Below are 20,312 nucleotides of genomic sequence, written 5' to 3' on the forward strand. Positions count from 1 at the left end.
TCGATCGGCCATTTTTATCTTTAAAATGTGGAATAAAGACACGGGCGGTCTCTAATTACCGGGTTGTCATTTCACGCTTTAGCGGCTCTAGGCTTCGACGATCATGGCAAATTAATGCTGCCGGTATTAATATTTTATTGCGCCAAAACCTCTTTTCGGCTAAAATGAATAAACATTAGGTCACTGTTGATTAATTGTTTTCACAGTGCACCAAGAGTTTTTGTGGAAAGGTTGTGTTTCCCTATGAGACAAATAGGCAACGGTAGCAGCAACGAGTCTTGAACCCATTACCTTTCGCTCATATACGATCCCTACTTCCCACTACGCTATGTGCAGGTTCTTTATGTGATGGGATTTCATTATTGGCTTATTAAACGTCACAATGGCATGATATATCTGGGTAAGATGGGACACGTTTCCACTCTCTTTTACCGTCGCATTTGGTAGAAAACAAAGGATATTAACAGAATTAGATTACTGTATCCTAACGACTCTGAAAGATCGTTGGCAATTGCTCAAAATTCGACCAGGAAATGTGAGATGTGCTAACGGTATACCATCTTACCCGACAGTACTATAGCAACACAATTCCGCTTTAACTGTACTTTGGTATGTGCCTTCGTTGTTTTTTCATCTCGCAGGGCAAATAGACGCTGCTTTTCGCGTCCCAAACTTCGTAGTCAGATTCGCTACGTTTGTATTTGGTCGCTCTGTTTGGCGAGGACGCTGGAGAGAAAACGTCTTCGGAATCCGAGTCCGAGTTCGAAATCCGAGTCGCGGAAGACGACTGGAAAATCTCGGCAACATTTCGCTCGTTAGCGCCTTCAGTGAGCGCGTACATAGCGGTATCAACCCGCCCGGTGGCGCTGTCATATGCGCTTATTCCGCGCCTGGGGGAACGGATAGTAACATCTGTAAATTTAGACATTGTTGCCATTTCTTTGGTCGACATAAGACTTGATCCCGGTACCGTCGGGTCTCTTGGTAAAGATCTTGTTTTCCTCATATATTGGTATTTGTTTAAGTTCGAAGATGAACCGTCTGATGTCCGTCTTGCACAAGTGTGATGCAAGTCGTAAGTATGAGCACAACGGCGTTGGGAAGACGGACCAGGCACACATTCATATTTAGCCGCCATCGCTTCGTTTTCTTTGACAGCGCTCAACATATTCCGTCTTTCCACTTCTAGTGCTTTGATGGCAGCTCTTGGGGTCCGCACAGAGGCGACCGGGCTGGTTGCAATCTGCCGCATGCTGGAGCCAGTGATCAACTCTGTAGTTGTTTGCTGATTGGTTATTTGATCCACGTGACTGATTGATACTTTGAGTTTTCGTTTTGCACACGGCACCTGTAAGTTTGTGGCGGTTTGTTGAATGGTGACGTTGCCCCTTCCAGGGTGTATGCTGCCCTCTACTGGCGAGGCGTCGGCGTCATCTTTGTCTGTACAAAGCACCCTGTGTTGTGAATGAATGAATAAATAAATGAATGAATAAATGTAACTTGTTCATCCTCGCATGGCAGGGCAACGACGGTCGTTATAACACGGGTGTTCTGTTTCATATACCTCGTGCCCGCTTAAAAGTTTCCACGTATGTAACTTGTTTATCATCCTAATCCTCGCATGGAGGGACAACGACATTCGGTATAACACGGGTGTTATCTTTCTTACACTTGCTCGCTTACGAGTGAGGCTTTTTTGTCAGCACAGCTAACAGCTTTAACCTATTTGTGACCCGGATGCGAGCGCCTAACCACCAAACCACAGCGCTTATAATAATTAATTACACCACACGCTGCATCGAACGGTTTGCGGGGAAAGCATTAAATGGATTCAATAATTTTAATCGATCGCTTTAAAAACGATTTTGGAAATTATCCTAGAGACTGTCAAGCCTATCTACATGACTTCAATACGTTTAAAAGCGGTGCCTAAAGTACACAATAACTGTCAAAGTTAATAAAAATGAACCTCTCGGTTCAAAAACTTTTAATAGTTGGTTGTTTTTTTGCCATAGTTTCTGTACAAGAATTCAGGGTAAGAGCTTTTACATTTTTTTTGCCAAATTATAGAAAATATAAAGCTTGAAATCCATTTTATCGCACAGTGTTCTACAAAATTCTCACTTATAATGTAGAATACAAATAAAACTTTAAACCTACATTGCCCTTCGACCGGTAACGCATGGAATCGTAGGCCGAGCCGGTCTATGAAGTGGAGCCATCACGCATAAGAAGCTTGAGAGCAGAGTTGTACCGAAAGATACCCAAGCAAAGTATGCAGATAAGCCGTAACTTTCAAGAACTAATGTAGGAAGTTGGTAAACATCTTCTGGTCGTCTTGTCATTTCCAACCGACATAATATAGCGTGTGTGCACATACCACAGAGCTGGAATATTCCTTCAAGAAAATATGGGCGTTATAGGGTTAAATTGGAAATTGTTTCACCCCAGTGGTCGCTTATTAATCTTAATTATAAGCAATGTATTTTTTAATCAAAAAATCCAAACAAAAGAATTACCAACAAAGTTATATAAGTGGTAACTCGTAAGCGGTAATTGTATGAAACACAAAACATTTTCTGCACAAAGACGCATACACCCACATTGGTAACAGCGAGCCCTGAACCCCGAACCCCTAATACTAATATATATGCGAGCTCTGTAACCAGTCTTCCACGTCATCATACTATACACTCATATACCTGACATAAGCAAAACCAATCCACCAGAATATTGTTCAAACCCTTCTTCTTTGTACCACCCCATTATAATGATGGCAAGTCCAAACAACTGAACTGTCAATGCCAAGAATAGAAACGACACGACAGCTCGCCTCAGGTCTGGGTGTGAAATAATTAAGTGAACATTATTTCGATTTAATTTTTAATGGGCCATTATATACGGACACCTTGCAGCTAATGGTATGCCTGACAAACATATATAGTGGGGACCGGGAAGATGGGACACCTTTTCATTCTGATTTCTCGTCCCATTCCGTATGTAAACAAAATACATTCAAAGAATTATTAAACCGTATTCTCACGACTCACATAGACCGTTGTTAATTGTTTAAAACACGATTAAGAAATTTGGATATCATGTGCATCAGGTGTTCCATCTCCCCCCCCCCACACCCTACTATAAGTGTATTCTTACTTACTTAAACTGGTGATTTCGTCTCCAAGAACTAATACAGTTTCGTTATTATACAAATGCGAAGGGAATGGCCCCAGAGTCAAACGCTCCGTATGGAATAGAGATACATCTGGATATATTTCCTGGAATACAAGCGAATAACACGTATGAATGAAAAGTGAATGAATGAATGTAAGTAATTTGTTCATCCTCTCATGGCAGGGTAATAACAGTCGCTATAACACCGGTGTTCTATTTCATACACCTCGTGTCTGCTTATACGAGTTACCACGTATCTAACTTTGCGTGCGATTTTTATCTGCACGTTTAACAATTCGGACGATTCTTTAGTGACCAGCACTGGGTTGAAGTCATTATCTTCTCCACGGACACATACGCCCACAATAGTAACAGTGTCTAGTCTCAAAAAGATTTACCCCTAATTTGATTTAACTTTTGATTTAAAAAAGATTAACCCCTACTAACTCAGAATTACCGATTCTACAGTATATGTCTAAAAAAAAGTATCAAACTTTAAAAATTAAAAAAACAATTATTTTTAATCAATATTACGGTCGATAGTGAAGTAGCTTGTTCATTTCTGTCAAGAATATTTACGTTTTTTCTCCGACTACTTGAGCTACGGTTCAAGATCTGGCGGGAACTAAAACACTTCGGCATCGATTTTGTTGCATTCACAAACAATTCAAATATGTCAAAAAACGACTTTAGAATAAATTAAAATTCTTTATCTTCACGTCGCCGAAAACTACTATACACCATTAGTCTGCTTACAAGTTACCATGTGTGTAATTTTGGGAGCGACTTTTTTTCAGTTATTTTCTTTTTTTTATGCATAGCTTCAAAAGGATAACCCATAAATGACCACTGAGTTGGAAAAGTTGCCATTTAACTGTATTGCTGAAGAACACAAACGCTCAAAATCGTGGCAATTTGAATTTAGAAAAAAATACCGTTTATAAATATGACTAATAAAATCAGGCAACAAACAAGCGCCAACGAAGTTGTATAAGTAATCATAATCAATAATCTCTCGTCGCTAGGTTTGCTTACGACACACTTTGACTTATCGAACGCAACATTAACTTTATTGGCTTACCTGGTATATAGATTTGCCTGCGTTCGATCAATGCACCTTTTACAGTTAATCATTCTATTGACAAAAATTGATTACGAACCGAACGCACCATGGGACGCGAAAACCTTTTAAGAAACTGGCCACGTTCCAAATCCTCGCTTAATCCTCGGTGATTAATATCATAAGAGACAAACAGTTCTGCCCCATTATGTTACGGTATGCCAATATATAAACTACAGACTGATGGTCCGCATTCCCCTTTATACAGAATGGTGGGGTAAGATGGTTTCTCATTCATTTTTCTTGTCCCATTTGTCAGCAAACAAAGAATATTTATAGAATTATATATCCGTTATATAACCGAAACTTAATAAAGTGGTTTATTTGATTAAAAATAGCTGCGTACTATAGTCTTGTGATTTAAAACCCGCTTAAGGTACGCGTGTGTGTGTTTATTTTCTTTACCGGTTCAAGATTTTATTAGCTTGTATAAGTTGTAAAACAAACATAACCCAAAACACTGTAAACGTCTTGCTGCTTGTACAATACACGCGTATTTCCGAACAAAGGGCAAAACGTTTATCCGTTTTATCCTACAGGCGTATATAGGCAATAGTAGCTGCTAATCGTTACGATCTGGTTCCTGCTTTGCACAGACAACACGTATATAAGGAGATATCGTTACCATAAGCCGTCGTCAATAATTTATTATCCAACAAGCAAAGTAGAGCGTATAGGGTTATAGCTAGTTTTGTGTGATCGTATAATGCGTTGTCTAAATGATTGAATTGTAAAGCGTCAATTTCCATTAAGCTACTTGGACGTTGTATACGTTGTATCAATTAGCCGAGATGAGAAAACATTTTCGCAAGGTGCTGTTTTCATGAATTATAAATACGGTGATTTTACGCTCTTTTGCACGCGTGTTTTAGGGCGAAGGGCCATAATTTGTCTAATCGCGCGGTCACGGCGCAAATTAAGTTTAAAATTTACAACAAAATCGAATAGAAGATAAAAAATATGAAAATTTTGTAGAAAAGAAGATGATTTGATTAAGATTGAATGAATGTAACCTTATTTATTTTCGCGTGGCGGGGCAACGACATTAGTAAAAACACAGGTGTTCTGTTTCATACCGTTTGAGACTGAGATTTTTTAACCTTTTTATCCCATTCGGTAGTAAATAAAGAATATTCACAGAATTATATAACCATATCCTCACGACTTTTAAATAGCGTTGTTAATTGTAAAAACACAACTCTCTTTAAAATAATGTTTTTAATTGTTTAAAAAACGATTATGAAATGCGAAGTATTTATGTACTAACACCATCCACCCCACAGCAGTACTATATGTTGTATACTGAAAAATGTTTAGCCCCAATTCGTACTTACCACATGCGACTAATTTCCCCAACATTGAATCTTCCTCTGGGAGGAAACAAGTTCTCCACAATCCTGTAGCTGTTGAGAATTGACGTTTCTTACAAGTTGATATTGTACCGTCGTGTATCATGCTTTTGTTGGGGAAATTCTGCAAAAAGTATGAATGTAACTTGTTAATACTCGCGTGGCGGGGTAGTGACAGTCGTTATAACACCAGTGTTCTGTTTCATACACCTCATGCCAGCGTCTGCTTTCATACAACTCGTGTACGAGTAATGACTCTACGGTTATATTTTTGTATATACCTCTGTGAATATTTGTTTTCCACAAAATAAGTGTTCAAATGGGAAAAAACGAATGAAGTCGCCTTCCCTCTATACTCTACTTATAGTTATTTAAATGTAATACTTTTTAAATGAAACTGTAATCATATGTATTCAGCTACCACGTGGCTCCGTAAGAAAACACAGGAAACTAAAGTGGTAATTACTGTTGGAGATACGATGCATAGAATCATTTCAAAATACACCTAATTCGCTACGGTAGAATAAGTAATTTGTTTTTGCGTATGATTCTAATTTACATTATAAATAAATGAGTACATGAATGAACTGGTGTTGAAATTTTCTTTTCGGGCAACGGCAGTCGTTATAACAAGTTATGTTTCATACACCTCGTGCCCGCTTACGAGTGACCACGAATTTAACTTTGTGAGTGGATTTTGTTGTTGTTTTTTTTTACATAAAAAAATCTTACCTGCTTAGTTTTTCGTTTCCTCAAGGTAATATCTCGCCCTCCAAACGAATACAAGTTTCGATTTAAATCGTTCATTAACTGTAGCCACGCTGCAGCTCTTTCTTTTCGTATTTCCGCAACTTCGTTTCGAACTTTCGTAGAATTTCCAAATATATTCCGTAAAAAAGCCACATTCCGTGAAACCCTTTTCCAATTTTTTCTTATCCCCTCGTTCTTATAGTGCGGTTTATGAGCGTTAAACAAGGTTTTAGATGCATGACTTCCTCGTATGGTTTTTAACGGCGCTGGGAGAATATGTTCAGTAGAATCCCGTATCAACATAGGCCTTGCAACTGCTTCGTACTCCTTAAATCTTGGATTGTAACCTCCGTAACCGCCATGGCCAGCGTATACCGGTTCGCTCCAGCTGTACCAAGGCTCGAATACTACAGTCTCAGTGCACAGCTGAGCATATAGTGAAGCATTAAGTACGTACCAATGGTCTGTGCTAATAGCAACCACCAGTAAGACGACAGACACAACCCCCAACACCATACCAGGACCTAATAATTTCCACGCAGCCATAAGCCCAGGCCTAGATTACAAATCCAAATAAAGAACTTTTAGTTAAAATTTAAGTTTATTCGTTCATTCATTTGAAATTATCGCGTAAGATGGGATACCGTTAGCACCAAAATCTCATATTTTCTGAGTATTTTTAACAATTATACCAACGCTCTTTTAAAGTCGCAGGCCAACGGTAACAGCCACGCTTTTTAACAACCAAGTTTCTGTTTTATCCATAAGCGTATTGAAATGACTGTCGTTTTACTGTTACTGCTTACTATTTTAAACTTTTCGAATTACATTTCTAAAAAGACAAAATAAATGCTTTTATTTTATTTTTCTAAAGCTTCGCCACAATTACTGTTTAAATCTATTCCCCGTGCTATAAGCACGCTGCTCTTTATAGTAATGATTGTAAAATCCCGCTGCGTGCTTTTCCGAATTGCATTGCCTCGACAGCAGCTGCATTTTCACCTCTGCAAAGCGAGGTGTGCGAGACAGACCGCACGGCGACGTTTTATGGCCTTTATCTGCGTGCATGGCATGCAGTGTCAATATATATGGTGGTGCAGGTAAGAAAAAGGTTCTATCAAACTTAACGTATTAAATATCGACGCAAATATTGCGCCTTTAAAACCCAAGCGATTTGCCGAAGTTGTAATAACATTCAATGCGGCAATTTCAGAATAAAACTAATTCAAACGCTAATGTACTACTACAGGTCATGGAAATTGGTAGTACTTTTAAAACTAATTAATACTTCGCGTTAACGGCCAATACCTTATCGATCGTGTTCAGAAAAGTGATCGAACTGTCAAAGTCGTACAATTCTTATCGTATTGAAAACGAACATGTTTTTCTGGCGCTTTGACATAAGATCCATATTGTAATGAATATACGTTTTATATGAAGCATGTAATATTATTTTTACTCGTGTATTTTAATGTCGTGTGCTATGTTGGGAAGATATTTTTTAGGTTTTGTTCTCTTGTATCATCCATTTGGTTGTAAACAAAGAACATTTTCGGAATTATTAACTTTATAATATATCCTCACAACTAAAAGAACGTTGATAATTGTTAAAAACAGGATTAGAAAATATGGAGAATGATGTGCTAGAACTGTATGCTAAAATTGGTTCTCTCGAAATAGAGTTTGTATAATTTAGAATTTCACATTATTTACGAATTCTCTGTTTAAAATTTCCGATTACCCGTGACCGTTTGCTGCAATATATAAATACGTAAATTGCCGCCCTTTCGACCACTTGAACCTACGGTGAGTTCTCCAATTTGATTATTATTGATATTTTGTGCTAAATAATTTAGGCGCAATACAATTCAAGATTCGTTTTACTTTTTGTCTCTCAAAAATTGGCGAAAAAAAATCCGTGAATTCTTTTTTAACATTTATAATTCTCTCTAAACTGGTAGTTTTTAATTAAAAGGTCCCGCTTACGAGTAACTATATATTGGGAAAACTTTTGTGGGGCATTGTTTTTTCTGTGAGGCTGACAATTTGAAAAAGCCATTAGTGACCACCAAGTTGAAGCAATTGCCGGTTAAGTGTCTTGACCGTTCAAGACACACACGCCCACAATAGTAGCCGCGTTGAAAATCGTTGACTACCAAGCGAGCGCTCTATAATCACTATTTTTTTATAACGAAACTTACAAATCTCCTAACGTAACAGAAACAAAACACCCGTGTTAGAACGATTGCCCCGCCATGCGAGTGTAATTAAGTGACATACATGGTAACCTGTAAGCAGGCACCAGGTGTATAAAGGAACGAGGTGCATAAAACAGGATACCCGTGTTATAACGAAAGACTGTGCTCCGCCGTACAAGAATAAAAAAGTTCGACACAACAAAATAAACACTTCAAAGCTGACGATTCGGTTTTTATTGCGTCATCCAGGTGGATAATAACTATGCAGATTAAGCTGTAACGGTAGTAGCTGACAGCATGAATACGTATATGTACATCTTCTTATAATAGATATGATGTTAAGATAATTCCCTGGTTACTGAATGAATTGCATTGCTTTTAACACAACGAATCGGGGACGGCTCTCGTGACGTCATCAAGCCGTATGCTGCTCGGTACTGCCACCACGCGTTAATAAAAAAAAAACACAAAACTTTGATCGCACAATGTAAGAGACACAATGCTTAAAAGGCCTTTGCTGAATATATGGCAGATCGTGGTAAATGTAGTGCAAAGCTGTGGGTTAGGATATTTAACACCATACACGTGTATTTGCGGGGTACCGGCCTCAGTACCGCAGTTGGTCTGGTTATACAAGATTGGATGCTGGATTTAACTTGGAATGTTGGGTTATTTGTTACAAATATAAAACGGTGGGGTAAGATGGATACCGTTAATTGATAATTTTTTTTTTTTTTACTGTGTTTTAAACAATTACCAACGCTCTTTTAGAGTCATGACAATACGATTGTATAATCACGTTAAATGGGACGATAAAAGAGAATGAAAACCATCTTATCCCAGCCTACTATATTGAAAAAAACATTATTTGCATTGGGTGTTGTACAAAGTTGTTATCGCAATTTTTTGTTTTTTTGCGACGTGTATTTCTTTGTTTGTTGCTTATAATGTGAATATTATGCTTCTCATGGGCAGTGGCCGTGGATTGATTCAGGTTGTGTTTACGATTTCGGCGAGCTACGCGGTATAGTACTGAGTAATGAGGCGAAAGGAATAAAATCGGTTACGTCACAGGTCCGTGACGTCATAGCGCGCGTGACGTCATCATTTTATGACGTCATCGTTTTGTGACGTCAGTAGAAGCGCACGAGAAGAGAAAGTTCACGGTCACAGTAAAATAAGGCAACTGGGGTCGGAGTAAAAGATTTTTTGTCGAAAGATCATTTTCCGAAGAATTTCTTGTTGAGGAGGAAGATGAGGAGGTTGACGTTGATCTTCGCTCTTCCATCGAACATCTTCATCACAGAAACTCCCTCGTATTGAAGTTGGAGCAAATCCTGGGAGGGGTTTTATTTTGGTTAGATTTAGATTTATTGCTGATAATTGGCCACGTAGTGTTAATAATGAAAGGGCACGGAATAGGTTAAAAAAAACTAAAAAAATCATAAAAATACTGTTTCTATTAAAAGAATTAGACCATATTTTTAAATTTCTTTTCAAATTAACTTTACAGAGAACAAGATTCAAACATTAGATTTTATTTTTCTTACTTGAAACACCAGCGTTACTTTCTCCATGCTAACTCCGAGTAATTTCGCCGAAACTTCAAACTTTCCGACGTCTTCCTCCGTTTGCCCGATCTCGAACATCACGTTACGGAATCTGGCGACGAGAAATAATTTTAATCTTTTGCTTGGAAAGATTTGTCTAAAAAATTTATTAACCAATGTCAAAATTAAAAAAAAGGGTTTTTGCTGAAGAGAGTATAACTACATTTTTTCATAAAACTATTCAACAACTTAATAAACATTTCACTTACTGTCCAGTTTCAAGACCCTCAATTTCCAACAAAACTTTCTTCCTGTGTAGTTCAGATGCCGTGTATTTAATGTTCGCAACTTTTCGCTTCTTCTTCTTCTGTGCTCTGGGGAGGAAGGAGAAGAGAATTAAAGAAACAAAGAATTATCCCCAAAACTTAAAAGCAGGTCTAATGGCATGTTTTTCTGTTTTTCTTTTCAATTGTTACCCATTTGGTCAAGTTTTGTTGGATTTTCCATGGACCAAAGATAGGAATTTTCCAAATTTACTAACAACTTTAATACTAGAGTTATATTTATTGATAGAACTTAAGAAATAGGTAATCTGTGGCAACGAATCATCAACTTTCCACTTACTTTTTGCTCTTATTAGCCAAGCTAGCCAAACAACTCTTGATATATTGGTTGTAATAATCCGATTGCTCTTCAAAGAATTTCGACTTCTGGTCCAAACGATCGTTATTTTGCTTCAACTTTGCCAGCTCTTGCTTCCTACGCTGTCGGTATCTTCGCTGGTTGCGAATGTCCTGTTTCAAAGTTATTGAAAGGATAATATCTCGTACTGGAACATTCTATTCTATGTAGGCGGATCCAACAGCGTGGCAAGCAATGGGACCTAGGATTTACGCCGGAAATGGCCTATTACTTAACACCCAGGGGGGCTACTGCATGAACCTCACCAGATGTTGAAGCCTGACGCTTCTCCGAAGGTAGGCGACAATGGCTTTAATGGTAATAGATGGGAGATCTTGTAGGCGTACATGTGATGAATGCAATTTGTTTATCTTACGTTGTGGGGTTATGACAAAGTGATTTGGAGCCAAAGTATATAAAACAGAACACCCCAGTTAGAATGACTGTGGTTTATGCGAAGGTAAAAGTTATCTAATAACAAAATCTGACTAGTTTTCTTAAAAAGTAGCAGAACAACACCAAATATTTTACACAAAATTTGTACCAAAGTTTCAATAGTTGTAAAAAAATTAAAATTAATAATAAAGTCTTGGAACTTTTATATAAAACAAACACCCCCTACCCTTGCTATCATGTTAACAATGGTTTGATAATGGTCTTCAGACTTCACGATCCCGTGTTCTTCCAACTTCTTGAGGTTACGAACGACTCTCCTCTTCATGTCCTCCAGTGGAAGTTTATTCTCGTTGAGCAAAGATCGGGTTCTTAACATCGACTCCTTGTCCTCCTTGTCGCCTTCCCTCTTCTTCTTCTCTTGTTCCAGTTTCTCGATGTTCTTCATGTGGAGATCCTCCTGGATTCGGGAAGAGGAAGATTAAAAAAGAGTAGAATTTGTAAAAAAAAAATTGCTAACATTTTTTTAAAACCATTTTTTGTTATCTTTGAAAAAAACTTTTTAAAAACTTTTTAGAGAAATTTTTTTCAACATATTTAAAAAATCCTTTCAATAAAAACAAAAATATACATCATCTACAAAAATCATTATATTATAAAGTTGTGTTTGTTTTAAGTACAGCATAATCTTTACCTGGTCATCAGTGGCTGGCGTGTTGAGAACTTCCGTTAAATTCTCGCCAACTTGTATTCTGATGATGTCGATCACCATTCTCTTTGTTCTAAGAAAATTATGTTTATGAATCCTAAATTTTTGACTACTTTTAGAAGTTACATATTTAGTAACTTGTAAGCTGGCACGAGGTGTATGTACCTGTGTTAGTCGTTTTCTGCAGCGAACAGTTATACAGAATGTTATTGCTGTTCTAGTAAAAACAAGTTAATTTTTCAAAGATGTTTTGCCAAACATATGCTGTAGCAATAAATGTAACATTCTATGCTAGAAGCACAACTTGTAACATTATGTTCCTATCAGCATTAGCACCATTAACATTTAAAAACCTTAAAATGAGATTTTTGATGTCGGATTCGTCATCTTCCTTTATCTCCACTTTACTTGCAAGGGTGAGAGAAATCTCCGTCTTCAGGAGTTCAGTCCTTTGTTCTTCAGTTGGTTGGACACCTCCTGGTTCACCTGAGAAAAATCCACAATAAAAATTAACAAAAACGGCCTGAAAAAAATTAAAAACATTAAAAAAATCTAAGAGTTGTTTTTATTTTTATACTAAATTTTTTTTAATTTTACAAACATTTTGAAAAAACAGGAAATATTTAGAAGAGTGAAATTATATATATTTTTATAAACCATTTTATAACAAAGAAACAAAATATACTTTCAAACCACTTGAAGTTAAAGTTAAAAACTTTTTAATGAACATTAATATGGTCTTATGTGTTAAGACTACTGATGCAACGACAAGCAAAGTTAGATGCTATGCTAGTAATGCATCAAACTACACAAACAATGTACATGCTACTGTAATGATGTCTGATATACAATGCACAAGCATATTTATAATGTTAAATACATACATAGGCGCCAAACCTGGGTTGACAGGGTAGACAGACATATTTTTTCTGCACTACATTATTCCGTAACATTTCAACCAAAGTTGCATTTATTTTACAAAAATGAGTGTCTAACTATCCCTGCCACCCCTGCATTTTTAAAAAGGTTTGCTGCCTATATGTGTGTGTGTGTACATAGGCAGCTAAATTTATATATAACCAAATCCTCACAACTGTAACAGAGCGTTGTTAGTCTTACCCCACAAAACTATATATCACGTATACTTAAAACAAACTTGAACTTTATTTTAGATACATATGGTAATAATAGTAGATAGACAAAAGTTTTGAGTTTTAAAAATCCAAACCAATGCATTTTAATTGCCAGTGTAGAAAGCGTGGGGGTGTAGCTTCAATTAGTTAAGGTGACAACGACTAGTAAAGCAATGGCAACGTAAAGTTACAACCTCAAATGAAATGTATGAACTTGGTTTAATGTTCGATATTGATAGATGTATGTGTCTTGGACAAGACACTTAATGGACATTGCTCCAACCCAGCGGTCACTAATGGTTTGTAGCACCCTGGGTGTTGGGGTAGTAGGCCAACTCTGGCCTAAACCCTAGGTCCCATGGCGTGCCACATTGTAGGACCTCACACATATAGTATAAAACACAAAAATACATAGCTATGACATGCACCCAAGATGCTTATAAAGAACAACATATCATTATACTTTACAACTACTTTTCTCTGCATTACAGTTAAGCAATTTTTGACAAATGTAAAAACATTTCACCATAAGTGTATGTTCTTGCAAATACATTTTAAAATATTAACCGCTATATGGGAGAGCCTACTTTTGTATCCATGTATTATTAGGATTTTTATCAAGTTTGCTAAAAGTCTTATTCAAGGAGTAAAATTAAACTACCTTGCCTGTCATCTTTCAAGACAATTTTGAAATTGTTTAAAGTTTTTTTAACCTTTTAAAAATAATTTCTTATTTTTTACCATTTTTTTCAATAATTTTCTTTAATACAAATGGTTTGTGAAAATTATTAATGGTTAAATGTCATGCACATGCATATGTCTATGTATATGAGGTTACTATGCTTCAAACCACCGTTTGTTACCTTTTCTTGGTGACTTCAGCATGTTGGTACCTTTAGAAGTTAGTTTTAAAACAAAAAAAAATAAAATTCACGAAAACGAGAAAAGTATAAAAATTAATAATTTAAGCGGAGAATCGATTTTAAATTTTTTAAATGAAATTAAAAAATCACATTTTTTTGTTAGAAATATATTTATTTATAAAAGCATAAATGACAATCATTATTATAACAAAATAACTGAAACTTAGACACCAGATTACGATTTAGATAAAACACCTTTTAAACAGAAACACGAAGCGCATGATATTATTTTTCCTAAACAAGTGCCGGCTGAACTTTAAATGAATTAGATTCTATTTAATTATAACAGCATTCAAAGCAGTATATTTGTAACTGCTGAAGCGTAAAATGATATATATTCTGATAAATGATATATAAAGCCATTTTGTTAAAATTATTTTCAGTATAAATAAAACAGCTTTAATATAAAAAAGTTATAGATAAATATGAAAACAATTATTTGACAAAAAATTAAAACTTTAAATTACCGATGAGAGAAGCAATGTCAGGAACTTCGCCAAGCTCCTCCAACATCTCATGGATCGGATCAGAAGCATCGGATGCAACTTCGTCCTCGTGCTCCAGGAGCAACTGAGCAAGAAGAAAAAAAAAAAATTAAATTAAAACTTTAAAAAGTTAAGAAAAAAATCAAATAAAAACTTTAAAATAATTTTTTTTTTTAATTTCAAATAAAAACTTTATAAATATGAAATATTATTTAATTTATGTGATGATATTGATATAAAAAGAATAAAAACAACATTTTTCCTATGCTGAAATCCAACTAATTTAGCATCTGTCTACCCCATAGTTAACCATGTTTCAGTGTTTAAATTTACCTTATGTGTATCCAGTATTTCCTTCAAACTAATGAAAATCACGGGTTTAACGAGCAACACGGCATCACTGTATTCGTCGATGTTGTATTTCTCCTCTGGTTCCGGTACGTCGCACACAGCAGCAAAATATTTCCTGAAAAAAAAAAAAACTGTTACACACATTTTGTCAGGAAAACAGTAATAATATGAAATATATTTTTATTCTGTATGGGTGAGGTCCTTGTCAAGGACCTGGGATTTAGGCCAAAAATGTATTAACACATAATATAAATTTATCTCTGCGAATACGATAGCTAAGATCAAAATAATTTTAAAAGTGCTTTTAAACTAATATGAGATAACTCTTATGCATGATTCAGGAACGAAGTGTATGAAACAGAACACCCGTGTTATAACAACTGTTGTTACCCTCCTATTATAAATAAGTAGGATTCGTTTCATTGCAATTTATTATTCTGTATAGCAGTCCTTCAACCAGACACAACAGGGGAACCTGTACTTCCTGTAAATCTACTAAAGTTACCACAAATAATATCAAAATTGAAAAAAAAAAAAAAAGCACTTACTTGAACCTCTCATAAGCTTGCATGAGATACTCATTAATAGACCGTAGATGTTCCATGTCACCAGCAAACTGTAATAAAAAAATCTTAATTTCTTTTTTGTACAATTATTCTTATATTAATGTGTAAAAAAAAATCAAGCTCCATTTTTCAAAAAGCTTCAAAACTAAAAATATTATTTACCGTTTTCCCAGTGCTTGCAAATTGTAAAACTTTGGCGATGGATCCCAAATTTCTTCGCTGATCGTTGTTAGGCCCGGCACTACCAGCTGATACATCAATAACATCAAAACCATCGGGAGCAACAATGGCTGGGTTCATGTATCGATAGTATATCAGGTTACCAACCATCTGGAAGAATAACGAGTATGTAGTTTTACAATATTGTGTTTGTTTCTGTTATTTTAATATTTAGCTGATAATTTGGACAACCCATTAGTGTCCACTGGGTTGGAGCAATTGTTGTTTAGTGTCTTGTTCAAGGACACATACGCCCCAAACAAGTCTGTACCCTTTGGTGCACAGGCAGGTAGTATAACCACTGTTGCCATGGCATCGAATGTCATAAAAAGTTAAGATGAAAACAAACTAAATTGCATATTTACATTAATTTAATAAATAATCGAACCAAGTCCCACCTTTAACACTTCATCCTCAGGAGTATCTGGAAACTTATTTTTCAAAAGATTTTGTAAACATTTAGCAATGTATCGAAGACCATATCTGTTAGAAGGTAAAAGTTATCGTTATTAGAAGTTTGTACAAGAAAATATTTATTATTATACAAAGCAATTTAATGACGTTTATTTATTTACTGTAGGGGGAAAAAGCCATACCTGTTAAAAGGTAGTTATCGTTATAACAAGTTTGTACCGTTAAGAAAATACTCAAAATCATATTTTAATCCATGTGGGTGAGATCACACAGACCCACAGCATAGCATAGAATGGGACGTGAGATTTAGGCCAGAGGTGTGGGGTAATGGGCCAAGTCTGGCCTAAACCCCAGGTCCTCACGGACCTCACCCATACAGAATAGAATAGGCCAGAGGTGGCTTATAACTTAACATCACGGGTACTACGACCCATTAGTGACCACTGGGTTTGAGAAACTGCTGTTAAGTATCTTGTCGAAAGACAAACATGGACACAACGACAGCAGCATCCAGCCACTTACCCCAAACAATTTAGGACAAAAATGCCAGAAATATAAAACAAACTCCAGGCCCACAGTTAAGTTGCTAAAGCTATTACAGTGCGCAGATAAATTTTACTCACGGTATTTCCTCAATAGAACCAAGTATAGCTGTAAGAAACGCATCGGTTACAGTTCGAAGTTGGGTGATTGATTCTTCGACTCGCTTTTGAACTTCTTCGTGCTTCATTGCTTCTCCTGTTGTTACTTCGTACGGAAGGTCGCTGGAAAATAAAGAGTCATTGTTGAAATTGCAAAGTAATACTTAAATAAAAAGTCATCAATAAAACTCATAACAAACTGAAACAATAGAATCTTAAAACTACTTTCAAATTAAAAAATCCACAAATCAGAAAAAAAATTAAAACTATAAATAATAGTTTTAAAAGATGATAAAAATTAGACTGAAATTTAAAAGATACTCAAAAATTCTACTTAATGTTTATATGTTAGGTTTCCCAAAACAAAGATATGCCCCCCTAAATATTTTCTCAAACACTAAGCTACAAGCTTCATAACATTCTCACCTTGCTTCGCCAGTTTCTGTTTCTTTCTGACTGATCCACGATTTATAAATCTCCACAGGGCTCATGTTAATGTTGAGGGTCTTGTTTTTCAAAACTTCTTGAACCTTGATGACAATTGTTTGTTAAGGTTTGTTACTTTAATGAATAATACAGCATTTTCATGCGTGCCAGGGCACAACAGTCAATACACACTAGTGTTCTATTTCTTACACGTTGTACCCGCTTACCAGTTAGCACGTATGTAGCGTATTTATCCTGGCATGGCGGGGCAACGACAGTTGTTATAACACGGGTGTTCTGTTCCATACAACTCGTGTCTGCTTACAAGTTACCAAGTATGTAACTTATTTATCCTCGCATGGCGGGGCAACAATAGTTGTTATAACACAGGTGTTCTGTTTCATACACCTTGTGCCTTGGCTGTTAACGATTTACCACGCATGTAACTTTGGGTATTATTATTTTAATCGTTTTGTCTAAATTGTGGCCAAAAATTATAAAAATGCAGGAAAAATCATTGTAAAAAACTTTCTTTTGTAAATAAAATAATTCGGACAATGAACCACGAACCTGAGGAGCAAGGATTTGCCGCAGTGAACTTTGACCTTTGGCCCCCCTGTTAAAGGTCACGACCATCTTAATTACAAGGGGATTTCCCGTCGCTATTTCTTTCACTTTGTCAACTTTGGATCTGTAGAAAAAAATATTATTCTTAATTGGTTTTTAGTGTTTTTTTACGCATTGGTTGATACCTTTTAAAAACTTGTTAACACTTATTTGAATTATTCTTTATAATTTTTATTGCAAAATTAAAATGATTGCTTTTAGTAACACAAGTGTACCAGCAGTAGCTAGTGTGCATATTTCATTAAAAAAGTATAAAGATAAAAAGATAAATAAAAACAAACATTTGTATTTAATATGCTGCAAAAAAATTTCCGGATAAAATTTAGAAACTTTTTATAATTTAATCAATATTAAACAGTATATAGACACCTCTTTATATGATTAAATATGTGAAAAGTTAAAAAAAATTACCATTAAATTTTTAACAAAACTATTAAGCACAAAACATGTATATAGATTACTACATATTTATATATATACCAGCCTAGCAGAAGAACACAAGCAATAACACTACAGAATGCTTTCTTAAACATCTAACAGTGTTGCAGCTTTTACTGCGCACTTTCAGAAGTTTATAAAATAGAAAAGGAGATGTTGAGATAAAAAAGGAAAATTAAGAAAAATAGAGAAATTGAGTAAAAAGTAACTGTGGAGAAAAAGAGAAATTGTAAAAATAGAACTATTTCAGATTTACTTGGACACTTTCCTTTGGAACTATACTTAAAAACCTGAACTAAAAAAGACTATCAAATATTTAATTTTAGTGTTAAGTAGTTTTTAATGGATTTTAACTGTAGTGGACTGCTACCTTTTGAATGTACTTTATCAGCAACACAATAGGGCGTTATTATATACAGTTTAAAATTTACTGGCATAAATGCTCAACGATATAAAATAGAGGACAATATATCAGTCAGTTACATACGATACCTCTAAATAATCAACAAGAGTAATCTACAAGAAAGTAATTTCTACATAAGATACCATTAACAAATCTAACAATTCATTGCAGAACATAGGATAGAAAGTACGTGCTTTGATATAAGATTCAGGACCTGACATTCTATTTCATAAATTCAATTTTAAAACAACTATTTAGTATTTTAAAAGACTGAAAAATATCGTCAAGAAGAGAGATTTGATTTTTTTCTAATAAGATTGCAACAGTAGCGAAGCTAGTAGCGTAATCATGTTTACTTTTCGATTGCTGGCCAACGTAACGTCTACACTGCTTTTAACTCACCCAGCAGGGTTGGTACCTTCATAACTTCGTGATATGTAACTAATAAATGTATGAATGTAACTTATTTATCGTTGTGTGGTATGGCAACAACAGTTGATACAATACGGGTGTTCTGTTTCATACACCTCATACACCTCATACACCTCATACTCGCTTACAAGTTACCCTGGATGTACGTTTGTAGGTGAACATTTTTTTGATTTTTGTCATTTTTTCTGTATGGCTGACAATTTGTCCTCAAACCCTATATCTTCTGGTCAAAAAGGGAACGTTTCAACCACTGTGCTTACTTACTAATTTTAACACTACAAAACAATTGATATATATTAACTCAAAAAATCGTCATTTAGCTTTGAAATTGTAAGGCTAATTATCTGGTTATAATACTTGCGTATTAAAATATAAGGTAAACCAATGTTAAATTACAAACATAAGTTACTATAACTTAATTTTGACAAATGTGACAAATTTATTTCAAAAAAAATTTTTTTTTTTAAATACAAAACAGTTAAATAAACATGTAAAAAAATAATTAATTAAAAAAATTTTTTGTTTAAATGTAAAAATCAATTACAACATCTCAACTTACTCAATTTCCTCTTGCAGTGCAGTTTTGAAAAGTTTTAGAAGTAGATATTCCTCTCTGTGGTTTGAAGCGTAGTTATATACAGATAGAATAACAGACTGCATAAAATTATTTGTTCGACCGGCGGCCATCTTGAAAATCAACTTTCCGAAATACGTGGGGTTTGTCTGGTGGAAAGTAGAAGAGATTGTATATTAATATGTATGTATGGTACAGTAATATAGGTAACATGGGTATAGTTCTGTGGGGTAAGATGAGTACTTTGTTATTTAATAACTTTTTATATACAAAAACAATTACTTTGGACGTTTAAGTAATATATCATCTATAAAGCAACATACAGGGTAGCTCGTAAGCGGGCACAAGGTGTAGAAACAAAACAATCGTGTTATAACGACTGTCGTTGCCCCGCCATGCGAGGATAAATATGTTACATTCATTAATCACAAATCTTTATTTAATTATTTATTTACTGAATACCAAAACCCTTAAAACCAACCACAACCCCACTATACCTGCAACAAGTAGAATAAATGTTGGTAAGCTTCTAATCGAGCTCGGTTTGTTTTATTTAAACTTTTAAGACCAGCAGCAGGACTAGGGGTGTCACCGCCAGATTCTTTGCCTCCTTTTTTCTTCAGGTTCTTGCTGTGGTTGATCACATCCTGAAAATCAGGGTTTTTTTGATTAGTTTTTTTATTGAAAAAATAACAGTTAGCGCATACGTAGGTCTCAAATAAAATTTTTTTTTAGATTTTAAATAAATTCAATTAC

General features: G+C 35.3%; 2 protein-coding genes across 5 annotated transcripts in view; both read right to left on the bottom strand.

The window, feature by feature from the left end:
* Positions 1-121: 121 nt before the first annotated feature.
* On the bottom strand, positions 122-6,997 carry LOC100186093. Its single transcript, XM_026839234.1, has 6 exons — positions 6,376-6,997; positions 5,629-5,767; positions 3,161-3,278; positions 2,703-2,840; positions 2,161-2,398; positions 122-1,454 (listed from the first exon to the last, which is right to left on the bottom strand). The coding sequence occupies exons 4-6, from the start codon at positions 2,764-2,766 to the stop codon at positions 596-598; spliced, it is 1,161 nt and encodes a 386-aa protein (XP_026695035.1). The 5' UTR covers positions 2,767-2,840; positions 3,161-3,278; positions 5,629-5,767; positions 6,376-6,997; the 3' UTR covers positions 122-595.
* Positions 6,998-8,807: 1,810 nt separating this feature from the next.
* Positions 8,808-20,312, bottom strand: part of iqgap (IQ motif containing GTPase activating protein homologue) — a 33,549-nt gene continuing 22,044 nt past the window's right edge. For 2 of the 4 annotated variants that reach the window (XM_026839212.1, XM_018816273.2), the window contains 18 exons: positions 20,054-20,203; positions 19,542-19,705; positions 17,653-17,773; positions 17,083-17,186; positions 16,639-16,779; positions 16,000-16,084; positions 15,545-15,712; positions 15,365-15,432; positions 14,799-14,931; positions 14,448-14,550; positions 13,921-13,950; positions 12,278-12,410; positions 11,910-11,997; positions 11,445-11,675; positions 10,766-10,935; positions 10,411-10,515; positions 10,142-10,253; positions 8,809-9,928 (listed from right to left, as the gene is read on the bottom strand). In XM_026839212.1, coding sequence (XP_026695013.1) covers positions 9,812-9,928; positions 10,142-10,253; positions 10,411-10,515; positions 10,766-10,935; positions 11,445-11,675; positions 11,910-11,997; positions 12,278-12,410; positions 13,921-13,950; positions 14,448-14,550; positions 14,799-14,931; positions 15,365-15,432; positions 15,545-15,712; positions 16,000-16,084; positions 16,639-16,779; positions 17,083-17,186; positions 17,653-17,773; positions 19,542-19,705; positions 20,054-20,203 — 2,223 coding nt within the window. In that variant the 3' untranslated portion in view covers positions 8,809-9,811. 4 annotated transcript variants of the gene reach the window in all.

The sequence above is a fragment of the Ciona intestinalis genome, unplaced genomic scaffold (assembly GCF_000224145.3).
Source record: "Ciona intestinalis unplaced genomic scaffold, KH HT000174.2, whole genome shotgun sequence".
Taxonomy (NCBI): domain Eukaryota; kingdom Metazoa; phylum Chordata; class Ascidiacea; order Phlebobranchia; family Cionidae; genus Ciona; species Ciona intestinalis.

What these genes read in the sequence shown, in the direction of transcription:
- LOC100186093 (XM_026839234.1), bottom strand. Translation starts at nt 2,766, where the DNA reads ATGGGGTGGTACAAAGAAGAAGGGTTTGAACAATATTCTGGTGGATTG. An exon ending in ATTGGTTTTGCTTATGTCAG is followed by an intron (nt 2,399 to 2,702) that starts GTATATGAGTGT and finishes ATTTTCTTGAAG; the next exon opens with GAATATTCCAGCTCTGTGGT. An exon ending in GTTACCGGTCGAAGGGCAAT is followed by an intron (nt 1,455 to 2,160) that starts GTAGGTTTAAAG and finishes TTCACAACACAG; the next exon opens with GGTGCTTTGTACAGACAAAG.